At 36.9% G+C, this 18492-nt stretch overlaps 1 protein-coding gene across 5 annotated transcripts in view; it reads left to right on the top strand.

Moving 5' to 3' along the window:
* Positions 1–18492, top strand: part of Lrp1b (LDL receptor related protein 1B) — a 1950932-nt gene that overhangs the window by 1361689 nt on the left and 570751 nt on the right. For all 5 annotated transcript variants that reach the window (XM_052726598.1, XM_052726596.1, XM_052726595.1 and 2 more), the window contains 3 exons: positions 6917–7057; positions 11416–11541; positions 14024–14155. In XM_052726598.1, coding sequence (XP_052582558.1) covers positions 6917–7057; positions 11416–11541; positions 14024–14155 — 399 coding nt within the window. The remainder of the gene's footprint in view (positions 1–6916; positions 7058–11415; positions 11542–14023; positions 14156–18492) is intronic.

Here is an 18492-nt window from a genome sequence, read left to right as displayed (position 1 = left end):
TGCCTCTGCCTCCCGAGTGCTGGGATTACAGGCGCGCGCCACCACCGCCCGGCTTCACTGTGGTTCTTATTACCCCTCCATTTGACCCTGGAAGCCTGGCTTTTTATACCAGGACTTCCAGGGCACAAGGACGGAAAAGAGAAAAGAGAATGGGAGAACTAGACGGGTAAGAACTTGAGAGGAACTAACTGAGGTGGGGAAGAACTAGGTTGAAGGGCTAGAAGAGAGTACTAGAGGAATGAGATGGAAGATGAGGAAGAGCCAGATGGGAAAGTACTAGCTGGTTAAGAACAAACTGAAAAGGACCTAGATGACGCAGAGTTAAGACGAGAGAATTAAGATAGAACTTAAGTAAGTATAGAGAGAAATCAGGCAAGAAAGGAGCTAGGCATGAGAATAGAACTGAAGCTCTGGATGTTATGCCAGAGGAATTAAAGCAAGTGGACTATAGAGCTCGGTGTGCTGAGATTCTATTTCCTGAAAATAGTCCTCGACGTTAGTAGTTCTCTCTCCTGAGCCCCTGGGATGTATAATATTAAGGCTGGTCCCGCTAATATTATACAAGAGGTTGCTGCCTTCCTTAAATGAATAAATTAAGGATTGAGGGCTTCTTATTTAGCAGGAAAGTCATGAATCTTAACCTTTACTACACATTAGTGTAATGGGAGGTTTTAAATATTTTTAATGTCATGCCATAGGCCAAAACCACTCAGTGACCGTCTCTAGGGAGAGAAACCAGCATATTTCCTGAAGTCCCTTGGCTGTTGTTTCAGGTAAAGTTACAGAAGCAGCGGCAGCAGCACAGGAGAAAAGTCTGGAAGTGTTTTGCTATGGCACACGTGGGCTTCACCTTATCTACCAAATCATCAGCTCTTGGATGGACCTAGCACTGTGTGGTCCAACAAGTCCAGATGATGGCAGATCAGGCTCAAATCTTAGAAACTGATATAGATTACCACCCATTTCCCACTCTGTGCCTTTTCCAGTCCCAGTGTCAGGAAACACAGATAATATTAAAAACATCAAAAAGCTGTTTAGACCGTGGGAGTGCTAGCTTTATTGAATTGTTTTCTAAGTTTTGTTTCTAATGGAAAATTTTTAGAGAGATTTATTCCTCATTAATATCACAGGTGTTTGGGGAGTTTCCACATCATGTTCAGTTGAAAGCAATACAGAATGCTGTGAAAAATACAAAGAAGATCAAGATAGCTTCCTCAGGCTCAGGAGCTTCCATCTCCTCTAAAGTCAAAACTAGTGGAAGTAAAACAGAGCAATCGAATAAACAGAAAGGCTGGCGGTTATGTACAAAGTGGTGGAACTCACTGGAAATGGGATAGGTGGCAGCTTCAGCATGCAGTGGAATCAAATACTTCCCTGAGGGACAATCTGCATGAATTATTTGCTCATAAATGTGTAGAAGCAAATGCCAGAACTGTGCCCATTTTCTTCACTGCTTCTTCACCTTTATCTACCTTTTCCTCATGGCTGACACCCAGAATTGCTTAAATAAACAGATGAATGGTTATTTTTAGGTAATAAGACTAGAGAATTAGAAAAACAAGACCCAGGTGAAAGGATCAACTCAGTTTAAAATGAAAAGAGAATTTTGAATTTGAAGTAATGGTAAGATCATTTAGAGGTGATTAAGAAAGAGTTAGGGATGACTAAGGATATGTATGCATTTAATTTTTTCTTTCATGTGAAGTGTGTGTGTGTGTGTGTGTGTGTGTGTGTGTGTGTGTGTGTGTGTGTGTGTATGTGTAGGTCAAAGGATGGTTTTGAGGAGTTGGTTTTCTTCCTCTTCAGGGATGTGGTGAAGGAGCCCAGGTTGTTGAGTTTGCACTGCTGAGCCATCTCACTTTCTGAGAACATAGTTTTGAAAGACTTAGAACAGTTTCCCAAGATTCTTGTGCTCTTAGTTTCTTCTGGGTTACTGCCGGGGTACCTTTTGCCCAGATCTTCACAGTCCTTCGGGGGATATAGATGATCTGGTTATAGCTGCCAAAGTTGTGGTTCCTTAGGTTAAAACTCTTACCCATGTGTTTTATTCCTGTTACCAGTCCACCAGCGATTGAATCACCCTCAGTAATACCACACGGCTGGAGTTTCTTAGAAGTCACTCCCCCTCCACACATACACCATACACATGTGCCACACAGCCATCTCTGCTGTTTCCGTGGTCATGGAAATATTTGTGTGTTTTTAATTGCCTCCAGTGATTCAGTATGTGCATGTTTTCTACTAGGGTATAAAGCCGTGGGGTAAACAACAGCCCCAGATGGGGTACTTCCTGTGGTCAAGAGAGAAAGAAGTTTTCTTATATGTTTCCTGATCTCCTTCAATAATAATAAAAAGCATTAATACATGGTGGGTGTTGAGTGAGACACTGCCTTAGCCTCTCAAGTATTTGGATTATAGACATGAGCCAAAAAACAAACAAAAAATAACAACAAAAAAACCCCACAAGGAATAGTTATATGTACTATATTGAACTTACTTGTCTGTTAGTTTCAAAAACATCTTTATTTACATAATTTCTATGATGAAAATATTGTTTCTAATTTCATTTTTTATCATTGTACCTAAACACTTTTATCAACTATACTTCTGCATTGGAAAATACTGTGTATAATTCTCTACATTACACTCATAGATTTCATTTCATTTAAAGATTGACTAAATATTGATGAAAATTTAAGATTGTGGATAACATTTGCTTATTTCTTGGTACAGTGATTTAAAACCTGAGTCACTTTAAAAATGGGAAAAGAGCCGGGCGGTGGTGGCGCACGCCTTTAATCCCAGTACTCGGGAGGCAGAGCCAGGCGGATCTCTGTGAGTTCGAGGCCAGCCTGGGCTACCAAGTGAGTTCCAGGAAAGGCGCAAAGCTACACAGAGAAACCCTGTCTCGAAAAACCAAAAAAAAAAAAAAAAAAATGGGAAAAGATTAATAATACTAGGGAGACTATTATCTTCCTTTCACTAATGGGTTTTGGTCATGAGCTTTTTCAGCTTAACTTTTTGTTTTCTTATAGAATTTAAAGTTAAGAGTAGCTCCCTAACAATATCAATTAATAAACATTTATAGAAAAAGGCATAAACTGTTCAAAAAATTAAAAAGGTCACTATAGTTGTACAGAATCCAGTGAGAAAACATAGCACCTAAAAACATCTACACATTTAAGAAACAAAAAATTGGAACAATATCTTTTAGCAGTTCATTAGCTAAGATGTAGGATTATGTTCATGTCTAGATATGCAAGTAATAAAATCTGTATTCCACATGTCTTAGTCAATCTTCTATTGCTATGAAGAGATACCATCATCAAAACAACTCTTATAAAGGAAAACATTTAATTGGGGCTAGCTTAGAATTTCAGAGGTTTCGTCCATGATTGTAATGGTGGAAAACATGGTGGCACACAGGAAGATATGTGTGTTAGGGTTTCAATTGATAAGACACCATATCATAGTGAAAAAATGCATTCAGTCCAACTTCAGAAATCCCCATCCATTGTCTATAACAGTCTCAACACCATTTAAGAGGCTAAAGTTCAAGGTCTCTCTGGAGATTCATAGCAATCTCTTAACTGTAATCCTCTATAAATTAAAATAAAAACCAGATCATATACTTTCAACATACAATGTCATAGGGTATATATTACCATTCCAAAAGGGAGGAAAGAGAACATAGTGATGAAATACTAGGCCAAAGCAAGACCAAAAACCAGCAGGGCAAACTCCAAACTTTGCATTTCCATGTCTGATGTCAAAGCACTCTTCAGATCTCTAACTCCTTTCAGCTTTGTTGACTGCAACGTACTTCTCTCTCTTGGGTTGTTTCCACTGCCTGTTAGCAGCTCTCCTTGGCAGGTAACCCACCACTCTGGTATCTTTAACATTTTGGCGTCTTCAACAAAATTCAGACTTCATTTTCATAGCTTCACACAATGGCCTCTTCAAATGGCCTCTTTGGGCCTCCACACAGGGACACCTCTGACACATTCCTGGCCTCAGCAGCTTTTCTTAGGCATGGAAGGAGAGTATACATCCCCTTTCTTGTATCCTTGACTCTAAAGCCAGAACCACATGGCCAAAGTTGCCAAGTTCTTCTGTTTGCTGGGGCTGGAATATGGCCCCCTCCTTCAAATACATTTTCACCAGCTTTCTGCTTTTGATGGTTTCCTTGACTGCCTAACCTTGGCTGTCCTGTAACTTTATCTTTAGACCAGGATGGCCTCAAAATCAGAGATCTGCCTGTCTCTGCCTCCCCAGTGCTGGGATTAAAGATGTGCACCACCACACCTGGCCCTAAGGTTTTCTTTAATCCCTTTTCACAAGTTGAAAGTTTAGCTGGGTAGTGTGTTGCTCTGGGGTCATCACTCCCTTTACCCCAATTAGGATCAGGCTTTTCTTTAAACTTTGTAAACTCCCTGAGTACTGGATTTAGCTCCATTACACGTCCTGGTGTTCCTTTTCTCCTCAAATTGTACATTTTGTATTTTTTTTTTGCCATTCTTGCACCTTTTTATTATAGATCTGCACAAGACTGACACTAATAACCATATGACACAGTAAGCACTAGGCTGTTTTTAAATCTCTGCTGCCAGCAACAGTAATCCAAAACTTTTAAATTTTGACTCAAGCAGAATTTTGAGCAAGGGCAAAAAAGAAGCCAAATTCTTCATTAAGTATCACAATAATAATTTTTAGTCCACTTACTAATATTCTTCTCCTCTAAAAGCTCTTGGGTCAGTCTGTCCTAATCCACATTACTCTCAGCACCACTGTATTCCTGCTTCTACTAGTATTCATAGTGGCATTAAGCCCCAATGAAAGTGTTTAGCTGCTTTCCCAATCCAAAGTCCACACCCTGCCTACAATAAGCATGGTCAGGTATGTCGCAACAATACCCCAGTCCAAGGCACTAATTTCTGTCTTAGCTAATGTTTTATTGCTGTGAAGAGATACCATGACCATGACAATTCTTATAAAGGAAAACATGTAATTGGGATTAGTTTACAGCTTCAGAGGTTTAGTCTATTATTGTCATGGTGGGAAGCATGGAAGCATGTAGGCAGACATGGTGCTAGAGAGGTAGCTGAGAGTTCCACATCTGGATCAGCAGGAAACAGGAAGAGAGAGCATTGGACCTGGCTTGAGCATTTGAAACCCCCAAAGACCAACCCCAATGACACACAAGTCCACACCTTCTCCACCCAAGATCACACCTCTTAATAATGCCTCTCCCTGATGACCTATGTTCAAATCTATGAGCCTGTGGTGGCTATTCTTATTCTAACCATGTCACTGTATTAATTAGAAACTTTGCTGAGAGCTGCTGGTAGCAATGGCGTTACCAGAGGCCAGAATATACAGCAGATGGCAATTGATAGTTCAGGTGTCAACCCACCAGATGGATAATTCTGTGTTGCAGGAACCTAGTCAAGCAAGGCTTACAGGACCACAGACTCTGATAATTAGTTGCTTTTGTCTAATTTTTCTCATGTGCCACTATATTCCTCCCTAAAAAAATAGCTGTGGGGTTCTTTCCACATGCCATTGGTGATGTGTTTTGTACTTTTTGAGCACATATATCTCTGGATGGTCAGAAAGATGATTTCCTTTAAAGCTATATAATTTTGATAAATATAAATGTGCTAGGATATGATTCATAATTAGATCTATTATTCCATGAGGACTGTAAGACACTTAGGCCCCATTTTTTATCACTAGCTCAGACTGACAAAAAGAAAACAGCATTTTTTCTCAGTTCTAGACAAGCTACGTACAATTAGCTGATTTTAGGTCTCAAAAAATTCAAATTAGAATAAATGCCTCACAAGTTAAACCTTCACAGATAATATACAAGGACAAATTCCCAAATGTCTAATTATGGAACCAAGGTCAGGCACAAAGCAACTTTGGTGTTAGTAGCCTGCTTGCTAAGTCTGGATGATAAAGACCTACTCCCTACAAAAATTCCTCAGCATCTTATTTCACTGGGCACTGTGGCCCTGGCCTCAGGTTACAGCCTGAACCTTGCAGCTGGGAATTGCTATGGTAAATTTCTCCCTCAGATGTACCTTTTTTACTTTCCATGGGATGGCTATAAGGGGAGACAGAACAAAAAAAAGAGAAGAAGAACTTGAGAGAAAGAAAATGAAGTGAATGGTATGATCAGTATGTGTATGAATCTTATTCATTCAGATAAATAAAAATGATTCCTAAATCCCACTGCTATGAAGGAATTCTTTTTATTACCCCAGATACAGTCCTGGGAGTTGGTCTCTCAGGCTGCTATAAAACACACTTTTATTTATATCTGTATGTATTTGCATATTATATAGCTAGTAAGAATATTCCTTTAGCTTTCATTTTGAGGCAAGATATCATGCATCCCAAGGCTGAAAATTAAATGATCCTACTGCCTCAATTTCATGATCATGATAGGTAACTGTTCTACTAAGTGACCTACATCACTAGCCTGAATATTTATTCTTTAAGAAAAAATAAAAGTCATTTGATAACTACTTGCTCACTTGCAAATGATAAGTTAGTTTTCTCCAAAGGAATCTCACTGGGAAATCAAACTATTCTCAAGGGCAGGTCCTATGACCAGGAGTAGATGGTTATGAAAAAACAAACTCAGTGGCATCTTTGGAGGTTCATTGTCTCATAATGTCTTGTCATTGCTTTACCCATCCCTCTTTTTTTTAATATTATCCAATTATTTTTTTATTTTTATTTTATTACATATCTGTACAAAACACACATTTATGAGTACATATAGAAGTGATTTCAGCATTTGCTTAGAAATGATTTGAAATATATCAAAGTGTAAACCAGAAAGCTTTATATTTCATTAATTTTTTTATTAGTTAGTAAGTTGATTATATTCCTTTCTTCTATATAGACAAGAAACTCTGGTGGGCAGACCAAAACTTAGCTCAACTTGGAACTTGTAATAAAAGAGATGGAAGAAATCCCACGGTCCTGCGAAATAAGACTTCTGGGGTTGTTCATATGAAAGTGTATGACAAAGAAGCACAACAAGGTAGGTCCCTCCACGGTGAACATAAGACACTGTTTGAGTAAGGTGCTATCGCTTTCACACTGCTTTCTCAAGGAAACATTTTTGGGCTCCTATTCTTCTTGCCTTTAGTTAAGGTATTGGGGGAGGAGATCACGGCTAATACTGAATAAAAAATATCTTTCACATAAGAAGCATAGCAACTTTAAAAAATTGGAAAGGCTTCTGTAAGATTTTCAGTTTTTCACTTAATTGACATTTTTATCTAGCACTTGTAGATATAACCAACCGTCTTATTAAATAAGAAACACAGAACCAATGCAAAGAAGAAAGCCAAGAGGTCAGAGCTAAGAGCTAAAACCTTATCCTTCCTCCTGCGGTGGACCTACCTCTCCGAAAGAGAGCTATTTCCTGTGTTAAAGTCTTTATAAAGACTTTCGGTTCTGCCTTCTCATTGGTTGTAAACACAACCACATGACTGCCTTGTCACTGCCTGTCTGTACAGACCTCCAGGTCTTCTATGGTTGGTATTGAGATTAAAGGCGTGTGTCTCCAATGCTGGCTGTATCCTTGAACACACAGAGATCTACCTAGCTTTGCCTATCAAGTGCTGGGATTGCAAGCGTACGCCACCACTGCCTGGCTTTCCTATGGCTTGCTAATAGCTCTGACCCCCGGGCAACTTTATTTATTAACATACAAGTAACATTTTAATACAAATAAAGTATCACCGTAAGCACTTGACTAAAAACTGCAGATATACAAACAAATATTAAATGAAAACTTACATATTATGTAGCTAGTCCAGAGGTCTTCAAATGTACCACATTGACATGAGAATTTCACATCTTAAAGCACAGCATTGTTTGGCCCTGCACATTTGCATTTTTGTTTCACTTGTCCAAATGGTGGGCAGCGAAATGGAGTGAAAATAGCAGATGGTTTACATAGGTGGACTTGTCACAGTGCCCAGATGGCAATTGGATTAGAGATCCAGCCAGTGTGTCTGAGCACTTGCTAGTCCTTTCTTAGTCATTGCTACAGGATGCATGACATTAACACAATCCTCTTCTGAAAATGAAAATTATTCTCCATATAAGCATACAATTTTCTTAAATTCTTCTCAACGTAATACTTCATCAAATCCTTCTTCCCCTGCCTCTCCCTTAAATCATTCTCTTGTACACATACTACTTCCTCAAACTGTTCCCCATGTACTGTTCCCTTATTTTGGTTTCTGCCATGAAAATTCTTACCTTCACATACATTTCTTCTGACAGTAAACTTCAAAACTGTATTTGGACATTAAAAAGGGGGATTTAATGCAAATAATTTGAAATATGTAGACCAAATCAGAGAAAATAAGGGCAAGAGAAGGAACCAAGGGGCCCACTCAGGAATCCTTAATGACTGCCATTCTTTGTCCCTGATGGCTAAGAATATTCAACAGCTTAAGGACAGTTGGTCAATTGTACTTAATATTTTGATCAATATATGTTAATTTTATCAGCCAATTTATGGATTGGATTGTTTGGTTTTGTGTATTCAGTTTTCTGATACATGGGCAATTTTTAAATCACTTGATACAATAATCACATGATTTTTCACTAGTAGTTAAACAACATTTTCTAAATCTCAATATGCAATAAAGGCATGGAGGGTAACTCAATGGTGTAATGTTTGCACAGCATGTATGAGGTCTTACATTTGGTCCCCAGCACAGAAAAACATAAATAAATAGATAAATAAATACTTATTGGTATTCAAGTCATGTAGATAATACTATACTATGTGTAATACAATACTGATAGTAAGTAAAATATAGTAAGACATTTTCATGTCTATTGAATATAAACTTATTTATTCAGTATAAAAGTGTAAAATTGGCAATACCATTATCAATTGCATTGCACAGTATACAATGAACATATTTCTGAGATGTATCTAAACACAGCCTTAGAAAGTACAGCATGCACAGAAACAGAGGGAGAGCAAGAAGTAATTCCAACCAAGGTGCCTGGAAACAAGAAGGTATTTGACTTTCAAGACATAAACAACATATACTTCCTGTGAAACTGCATATCAATTTTGTAGATAGTGGTTCTGACAAAATTTTCAGGAGGATGTACTTGTATAGGACTCTTGATTTTGCTCTTGTTAGCTTCATGCCCCTTACCTGGAAGATTTGACTCCATAGGTGCCATGGGGTGATATATGCACTATGAAAGTGTCTGACCCAGGGGTAGCATGCAACTGCACTGTTCTCACTGGAAAATGCTGATAAAAGCATGTGTTTGAAAGACAACGCCATTAACAGAATCACTGTCGGTAGCTTGAAAGCTTCATTAGAATGAAATATGAGCAATTTAAGGCTCTTTAAGGTGTTAACAGTATTACCTCCTTGGATTCCAAAGTACAATTAACTGCCTCATTTATCATTTTTGACACAGATCACTGGAGAGTTGAGGGTCTTTTAGTCAAGTGGACTTTCCAGCTCCTCTTGTCATTTGGGGTTTGAGTTGTGAGCATCAATCTCACTAACAAAATACTAATCCGAACTCCTACTTGTAACTTGATAATCACGGCAGTTGCCCTCTATTTGCATATTTATATATTAAATGGAAATATTTACATAAAATATGACTAATTTCATGATTATTTTCTGTATTTTATCTTCAGGGAGGTTCTGTGAAATACATCTTGTTATTCTACAAGTGTGTTAAATACATGACTTTTATTTATCAACAAATAAGGATAAAATATATTGCCCACTTTGTCGTTGCACTACCCACCAGTAGCTGCTGTTTTTTTCTACTTTCCCCATACTTCCACTAATATTAATATAATTTCTCATATTCTCTTTCTTTTCATGTGTTCGTTCTATTCCTTGACTTATTTTCCTTTAATTTTTCATTTCCCTCAGTTCTGCTCTCCATGTGATGTTCCCTTAAACTTTATATTGAAATGTCCCTTGCTCATTTCTCCCCAGACTTCAATCTTTGGTGTTAGCTGAAGCAAACCTCGTATAAGGGCATGTATATGTACTAGCACTAAGTTAACATGCATCCACATGCTTTCCATAAGAACAAGCACATGCATGGTCAGTTTAGAATTTCTACACATTTGTTAATGTAGTTGTCTTCTTGGTGAAAACATCAGAGATCTGAACTGTCTGTCACTTTAAGTGACCTTGAGAAAAGGGATGAATCAGCCACCTCACTAGCTCGTATAAGAGATACATGGAATTATTTTAAAACTTCAAGTTACTTCTAAGGGATTCAATATTGCTGAGCTATGGATAAAGAAATGAGCTGAGAATGTGCTCCATCTCCCAAATAAAGAATATTTCACACTTCAAAAATGACAGATACAGTGACAGATTCTATTGAGTAATTAAATCCACAAATTCAGAAGATGAGAAATAATGAAGTATGTTGACATTTTGAATCTCTCATAGAGTCCTATCAATACACAGCTCTGAGCATGCTTTGTCATGATCACTGGATTTGTAGTGAGCACGTGGTCTACTAACTTTGTAGCAGATCTTGAACCCATTAAATGGCATTGCCCATTGTCCTAGAACAATACAACTGTTGTAAAAATAGGATATTTTAAGGTATTTACAAGTGGACTGTAAATTACTTAACTTAATGCTGGAGATTTGATCAGTTCTTTGGGGTTTGGGTGAAGTAAATGGAAGATCTGTGTAGAATATCAAAGCGGGATTACCTGACTAAAATTTGTCATTGCCACCATACCGGAATGAGGAGAATTAACATGCTAATTAATTACATGATTCTTTTGGGTGTGTTTTAAATATATTTTGAAAGAATTATGTTCTTTGGGAGGCCAAGAATAATTTCTTTGCTTTAAAAATAAATTTAAAACATATATGCACACAAATATCCTGTCATTTTAGAGGTGAAGCTACATTTGAGTCAGAAAGGAAACATTGCTTTTTGTGTGATCTCACATTTTTTAAGGTCTCTGAGAGCAGGGCATGATGGCACAAACCCGGAAAGCCATCACTTGAGAAGCTGAGATAAGAACGTCATGGATTCTAGATCAGTTGAATATTATCTAATGAGATCTAGATAATGTTTGATAAAGCCAGAAACTAAAGTGTTAAGGAGTTTTCATGAAAAAATCCAATTTTCTCTGCTTTTCTAAATGACCTTGTGACACTGTTTAATTGTTTTGAAGGGCAGGATTCAATCATAACCACTTTAAGTTATGTGCAAGGCAGTTGGCATAGCCTATATAAACCAACTATATTTAGAAACAAATAGCATACATTTTTGTTCACATTGTTGATACCTAATAAGTCTCCGATGTTCTTCATCATTGTCAGTTTGACCTTTCTTTTGCTTCCTTCTCTACAGGCAGCAATTCTTGCCACCTAAATAATGGCGGGTGCTCTCAGCTCTGTTTACCAACATCTGAAACTACCAGGACTTGCATGTGTACGGTGGGATATTATCTCCGGAAGAACCGCATGTCATGCCAAGGTACATGTTTGTAAGAACTTGACTATGCTGTGCTTACTGAATCCATCATGTGTGCCACACAGACGTTAGGAAGCCACTGCTAGTTTCCAACGAGAGAAGCACATTATCTTGTTATTAGGGCAATGGTTGCATTGGATCTCGTTAAAGAATCAACAGTCTTCCTCTTAGAGTAGTTTAGACCAAGAGCCAGCCCAAAATTGAGTTTCCCAGCCATGTTTCTCCCTCCTTGTGTATTCTATTTGTAGGCTGTGTCTGTTTGCTATGTGTGTGAATGTATGTGTGTGTGTGTGTGTGTGTGTGTGTGTGTGTGTGTGTGTGTATCTGTCTGTGTGTTCCTAACAAAGGCCTTTGCTCTGTAGTTATTGAACAGTGCAGAAAACATGGCAAAGAAAAGGAATGAGGATTTTTTTTTTTTTACAGAAATCTGTAAGAGTTTAAGAAGGGAAGAAGATACCTTACTAGTCTCAACTGACCCAAAATACAAACTGATGTTTTCAACCTATATCCACATGCTGCATTTAACATTTATTTATGACGGATATTTGTTATCTATAAGGTTAATTCAAACCTATTTGGCTGTTTCTTCCAGAAATGATTGCCACAACAACCACAGGCATGCGCGCGCGCGCGCACACACACACGCACACGCACACACGGTATTCTGGATTAGAGGCATGTAGAAGAGTACAATTTAATACTAAGCTGATCATTTAGTTTAGGTTATAAATGCTGACTGCCTGGGAAATCCAAGACATAGTAAGTTTGGTTACATTGTTTCCTTAAAGTCAAGTATGACTAGTAAACATGCTGAGTTCACATCAAGGAAACAGATTGAGCACATAGTTAAATGACCTCAAGGCTTTTATTGACTCGATTACAAGTACTTTTAGAAAATTCTATTCCCATAAAAAAGTTTGCTACTTAGCTACACATATAGACATTGAAGGGGTTGGGAATATTTGAAGTATCACTCTTCTTTCTTCTAAGACTTCCTCATTTTCATTACATTTATTTATTTATTCATTTATGTATTTATTGGGGTGATACACATATCACAGCAGGAGTATGGAGGTCAGAAGACGACTTGCAGGAGTAAGTGCTTTCCATATGAATCCAGGGGATTGAATTCAGTCAGGCCCTCAGCCTTGGTGGCAAGTACTTTTACCTGTTGAGCTGTCTTGCCAGGCTAAGACTTCGTAATTTTTAAAAACTAATTTTGGTAATTAAAATAATCATCAACCAACGTAGTAGCTTCTATATTTACATTGAATGGCCAAAGTTGAAGTAAACAGCTGAGGTTGCTTAAGTAGGATTATTGCACAAGTTAAATTTAGTTCCGGTAATTTCTTTCAACTGTTTAGACGAAACATCACTGGGAAGTGGAACCTCCAATTTGCATATTTGGGGAGCAAGGGCATTTCCTGGGAAAGAACTGTGTGCCATCCTAAGGATTCCAGACTACCTTAAATTTTATAGTATGTAGGTGTGTGAGTTCACAAAATGTTGGTTTCTTTAGCCATATTGTGTAGCCAATGATAAGAACTGTTTTACCTGAAAATGCCCCAATCCAATTAGAGAAAATACATCAGAATTATTACTTACTTCACTTGAAATAAAATATGTGAATGGCAATTATTCTATGCCAGACTCTGTTTAAAGGATATTGAAACTTTCTAGCTTATTTCCCTCTTTGTAAATTGATAAATTGGATCCATGTCACCCAATTTGATGTATCATAAAACTGAGGCATGAGGACAATAACTAACGACAAGTTTTGTGATTTAAATACAGATACTTTTATTTTAATAATAAATATCTATATGTGTATGTTAATAATAAAAATAGATGTATTTTCCAATATATTAAAAAATTCATAAGCATTAGCATATGGACCTCTGGTAGTAAGCTTATATCTATGTGTTTATTTTAGTAGGACATCATTATGAAATTCAAAAATGTATTCAGGGCAAAACTTAGTACCTTATTTCTTGGCCCATTTGAATCTAAAGCACTTAAGAAATGGACTGTGTACCTTAAAAACTCTAAGTATCTTTTACAACAACAACAATGATGTAGTTGTGTAAATCAAAAGCTATTATTCAACAGTAACAAGTGCATACTTATATTTTAGTGAAGACAGAATGCCCTTTGTATGTGAGGCCAGACATTCTGGAAATGATTCACTTCTGAGCTTCTACCTATGGTCTTCTCATTCCAAGGGCATTGCTGACAGAGAAACTTTCAGCTTCAGACATTTGGCTCCTGGGATGTGACCTGTAATCCATAAAACCCTTTGGGAGATTGTAGTGCACACCAGAGTTTCAGGGCCCCGGCTTACATATATTTCAGTCATGGGAACTGCACAATTAGAGAAGCTTCATGAAGCTAAGAAATATATTCACTATTATGAATTACTATTCTGGAAATGATATCAATGTATTGTTGTGAAATATTCATTTTGAACTTTCTTTCCTTCATTTAGGTATAGAATCTTTTCTTATGTACTCTGTTCATGAGGGAATCCGGGGGATACCTCTTGAACCAAGTGACAAAATGGATGCTCTGATGCCTATATCAGGAACTGCATTTGCTGTTGGCATAGACTTCCATGCAGGTAAGTGGATTTCATTAACAATTCAAGTACAATGCTCTCTTGATTTAGAACACATAATGGCAATATGACTTTCAATCTGTACTTGGATAGTCAAGTTGAAAATGAATTAAGGGTGATTTTATCAGCCTATTACAAATTGTTCTAATTATACTTTGTCTGCAAAAAAATCAAGTGTTTTTTCTTTCTAAACAGTAATATCTGTATTCTATGTTTGACAATTGGCTATTTTCTTTTTTCAAATGGTTATTTTACTTTCATCTAGTTATAAATATAAAAATATTCTGAATAAAAAATTCTGATCTAAAAAAAATAAATAAATAAAAAAATTCTGATCTATTGAGTTCTTAAGGTATACTCTTATTGAAAATATTTTCTTAATGTATAATCAATGATAAGATAATTTCTATCACTTTTAATGTAGTATGTGTGGGTAAGCAGAGTTGCTTCAATTCCGTGTGCTCTTATAAATAATGAAAGAAAACAACCAAAGACCACAAGATGGCTGTGGGTGGTGAAATTTAACACAGGAAATTAATGGTAAACACTGCTGAATGTACTGGAACCAACAAGTTGGGCGCAGGTAACTGCTAAAGTCAGATGCAGCAGGAACGTTAATGGTGGCTGTCTCATCTTGTTTATTGTTTGCATCTCTTATTCTGCATAAAGATTTTAAAGTTATAAAAACAAATTTGTTGGCCTCTAATCTTAACTAAGGTCCATGTTTCCTGAGTTCATGTTTTAGGGTTGAAATGCTCACACAGAATTTAGTGTTCCTGTAATGTAAAAACTTATCTAATATTAAAAAGCTCATAGCTCTCTGATTTATCATATTAAAATAAAGAATTCTTGAAATGCTAAAAATAATCTTTGGGCTGAAGACATGGTTCAGTGGTTAAGAATGCCTGTTTCTCTTGCAGAGGGCACAGGTTCAGTTCTAGCGGGTGCCTCACTGCTCTTCCTAACTCTACTTCCACACGGTCTGACATCCTGTCTGGCGTTCACAAGAACCAGACACTCATATGCTCTACGTATATGTAGACAAAACACTCATACACATACAATCAAGATGATGAATTTTTATGATTTTTATCTCTGTTTATGAGTACATGCTCTTCTAGTGGCAAAATTGTTGGTTTTTTTGTTTTGTTTTGTTTTGTTTTGTTTTTTCCCTTGCATTTTGGTTTTTGAAAATCTGGGGAATCTTCAGAAATGGTTCAAAGATGACTGTCCTGTTTTCTTTCTGTATGTTTTATTGTTATTTGTTTATTTATTTATTTATTTATTTGCTGGTCTGGAGCTCACTATGTATACCAGGCTTTAAACTCACAGAAATCTGCTTGTATCTATGCCATGAGTGCTGATATTAAGGGTGTTTGCCACTACATCCAGTACAAAGACCACTTTTCGCCAGGCAGTGGTGGCGGCGCCGTTGATCCTAGCAACTTGGGAGGCAGAGTCATGCGGATCTCTAAGTTCGAGGCCAGTCTGGTCTACAGAACAAGATCCAAGACAGGTACCAAAACTACAGAGAAACCCTGTCTTGAAAAAAAAACAAAAAACAAAACAAAAAGACCACTTTTCTTAAATAAGTTATCTTAGACCAAATCATAGACACAAATGCCCTATGTTTGTTTGTATTTTAAAGATTTATTTAATTATTTTAGCTTTATGTGTATAAGTCTGAATGTATGTATGTACATGCATGCAAGAAATGTCCACAGAGGCAGGACTTACATGGACATCCTGGTGCTGAAAACTGAACCCAGGTCCTCTACAGCAGCAGCTAGTGCTGTTAGCCACTGAGCCATTTCTTCAGCTTCCAAACTTCTGATATTTTTAGAAATGCTTTCTGCAAAAGGGAATTCCAGCAAGAAATGTTTTATTAAGCATTATAGTAATTCTGCCCAAAGCATATTACAATTTTTGACCTACCTTTGATCAAACCACTTTATTGTTTATGGAAGATTTATTACCTTACATTGTATAATATACCTTGACTTTTATACACATGACTTATTTTTACAATTTTATATGATTCCCTGAGTGAAAAACTAAGATAATTTGAACTTATGAAAGCTTTTATATACATATATACATTTTAACTTAGTACAAGGTCTCATATGTTAGCTCATATTTCATATTTGATTGTTTGAAAGACTCATTAATGATCTTTGAAAATATATGATTAATTTCCAAGAAGGAGAAATATTAAAAGTAAGTAGATTTTAATATTTTGATTCTGTCAATAACAAAAATTTTAAGAGTAAACTAGTTATTTGTAGCAGTTAAATTCACTCTCTGAGGTTTTATGGCCTGAAGATGGCTAAATTTAATAATAAAGTATAATTTTCTTTGTAAGCAATAATCATCTACTTGTTTCAATAATTCAGTAATTGCTAATATAATATTCTTAATTCATATTGAAATATCTTTTCACCAACAGAAATGATTAGTTTCAGATAAAATTCTGTTTCTCTCTACTATGTCAACTAGATATTTTTAAAAATACTTGTTATTTATTCTTTGACAGTTTCATACATTTTTATAATTATTTTGAAAATCTATGTCCACCCTTTAGCCCTTTCTAGCACTCCCAACCACATCACCATCCCAACTTCATACCTCTATTTTGGCTGTCATTAATAGCTCCTTGAGTATATTTAGTGATGGCCATACATTCCTGGGTGTGCACATCTGCTGTTATGCGAGCATGTATCAGCTGCCAGGTTTCCAAAGGAGAGTAACTCTCCTTCCCTAAGGAATCATCAATTTCTAATGGTTCCTCTGCAAAAAAAGGTAGATTTTTGGGGGACCCTCCCCAATTTGTGCTAGAATTTAGACTAGTTTGATGTAGTGCAGTTAACTGCTGGTGTTGTGTGTTGATAGGAGCAACAGCTATGTCCAGAACTCTGAATTTCACAGCTCAGATGTCAACTCTTACATTTTCTCCACCTACTCTTCACAAAGTCCTGGACCTAACAGGGAGAGGTGATTATATATATCCATACACAGCTAAGTACTTGTGGGTACAAATACTTGGCACTTTCACCACTCATGAAGGTGATGGTTTGAAAGAAAATGGCCCCAAAGGGAGTGGCGCTGTTAGGAGGTATGGCCTTGTTGGAGTAGGTGTGGTCTTGTTGAAGGAAGTGTGTCACTGTGGAGGCTTTGAGGTCTCCTATGCTCAAGCTATGCCCAGTGTGGGACCAACTTCTGCTGTTGCCTGAGGATCAAGATGTAGAACCCTCAGCTTCTTTTCTAGCACCATGCTGCCATGTCCCATCATGGTGATACAGGACTAAACCTCTGAAACTGTAAGCCACCACAATTAAATGTTTTCTTTATAAGAGTTGTGATGGTCATGGTGTCTCTTCACAGCAATAGAAACCCTAACTAAGACAATAAGCCTCTGCATTAACCTCTATCCACTTCAAGAAGAAGCTAAATGTTTAATGTAGAGTTCCAGTAAAAAATATTTTAGATGACTCACATCTAAATATGAAAATATTCAGATTTATCATGTAGGAACAGTGTTCAGGCATTAATTATTTTCTCTGCTGTCAGCAAAAGGTACCAATGCAACACCTGCTTCGAAATGAGACAGTGGCAAATGTGAAGATTAGTCAAGCAATATCTAGAGAAGCCCTAGTTTATAAAGCACTGGACACCCTGGATTCCAGGGCCCACTCAAATCACTCAGAGCTCTTTGGTTTCAGGCAAAGTATGTATTTGTTTATTTTCATCTCAGTTTCCTTATTTCTGAAATATGCAGAAACATCTAGACATTTGACACAATATGCAATACACATGATACTCAAAATTTGTAATCATATCAAATAAAGAACATACAAGTTATGGCATAAAATGTAAATAACAAAATATTTGTAGTTTTCTTTCCTGATAGTATGTATCTAGACAGTTATTTGCATAGAGAAGTAAGCGTTTCTTTACTACTTGAGGCAGGAGGAATTGATTAGGGATGATTTCTCTAGTGAAGATAAACACTACACCCACCTCATTATCAATCTGTGAAGCAGATACTTAAAGATTAGGAACAATACCATCTGCACACAATCCTGAAATGCCAATCTCAGAGACTAGCATACAGTGCTTAGACAACTACCAGACATACTAATGAGATGATGGTGTGGGTGAGAGTGTTATGGGCTCCAACAATTTCACAAGACTTTTGTGCTTCCCATGTATTGTGTGGTCTCCTTCACCTCACTGCCTTTTGAAGATTTATGAGAATTAGAATGAGCCCCATTACTTGATTTATAATGTCATTAAAGACAATATGCACGCTTGTAATGTTGTGGAGAGAATTTACTTCAGGA

The sequence above is a fragment of the Peromyscus californicus genome, unplaced genomic scaffold (assembly GCF_007827085.1).
Source record: "Peromyscus californicus insignis strain IS unplaced genomic scaffold, ASM782708v3 Scaffold_7__1_contigs__length_154581171, whole genome shotgun sequence".
Lineage (NCBI taxonomy): Eukaryota > Metazoa > Chordata > Mammalia > Rodentia > Cricetidae > Peromyscus > Peromyscus californicus.
This window is presented reverse-complemented; position numbering and strand designations above follow the sequence as displayed.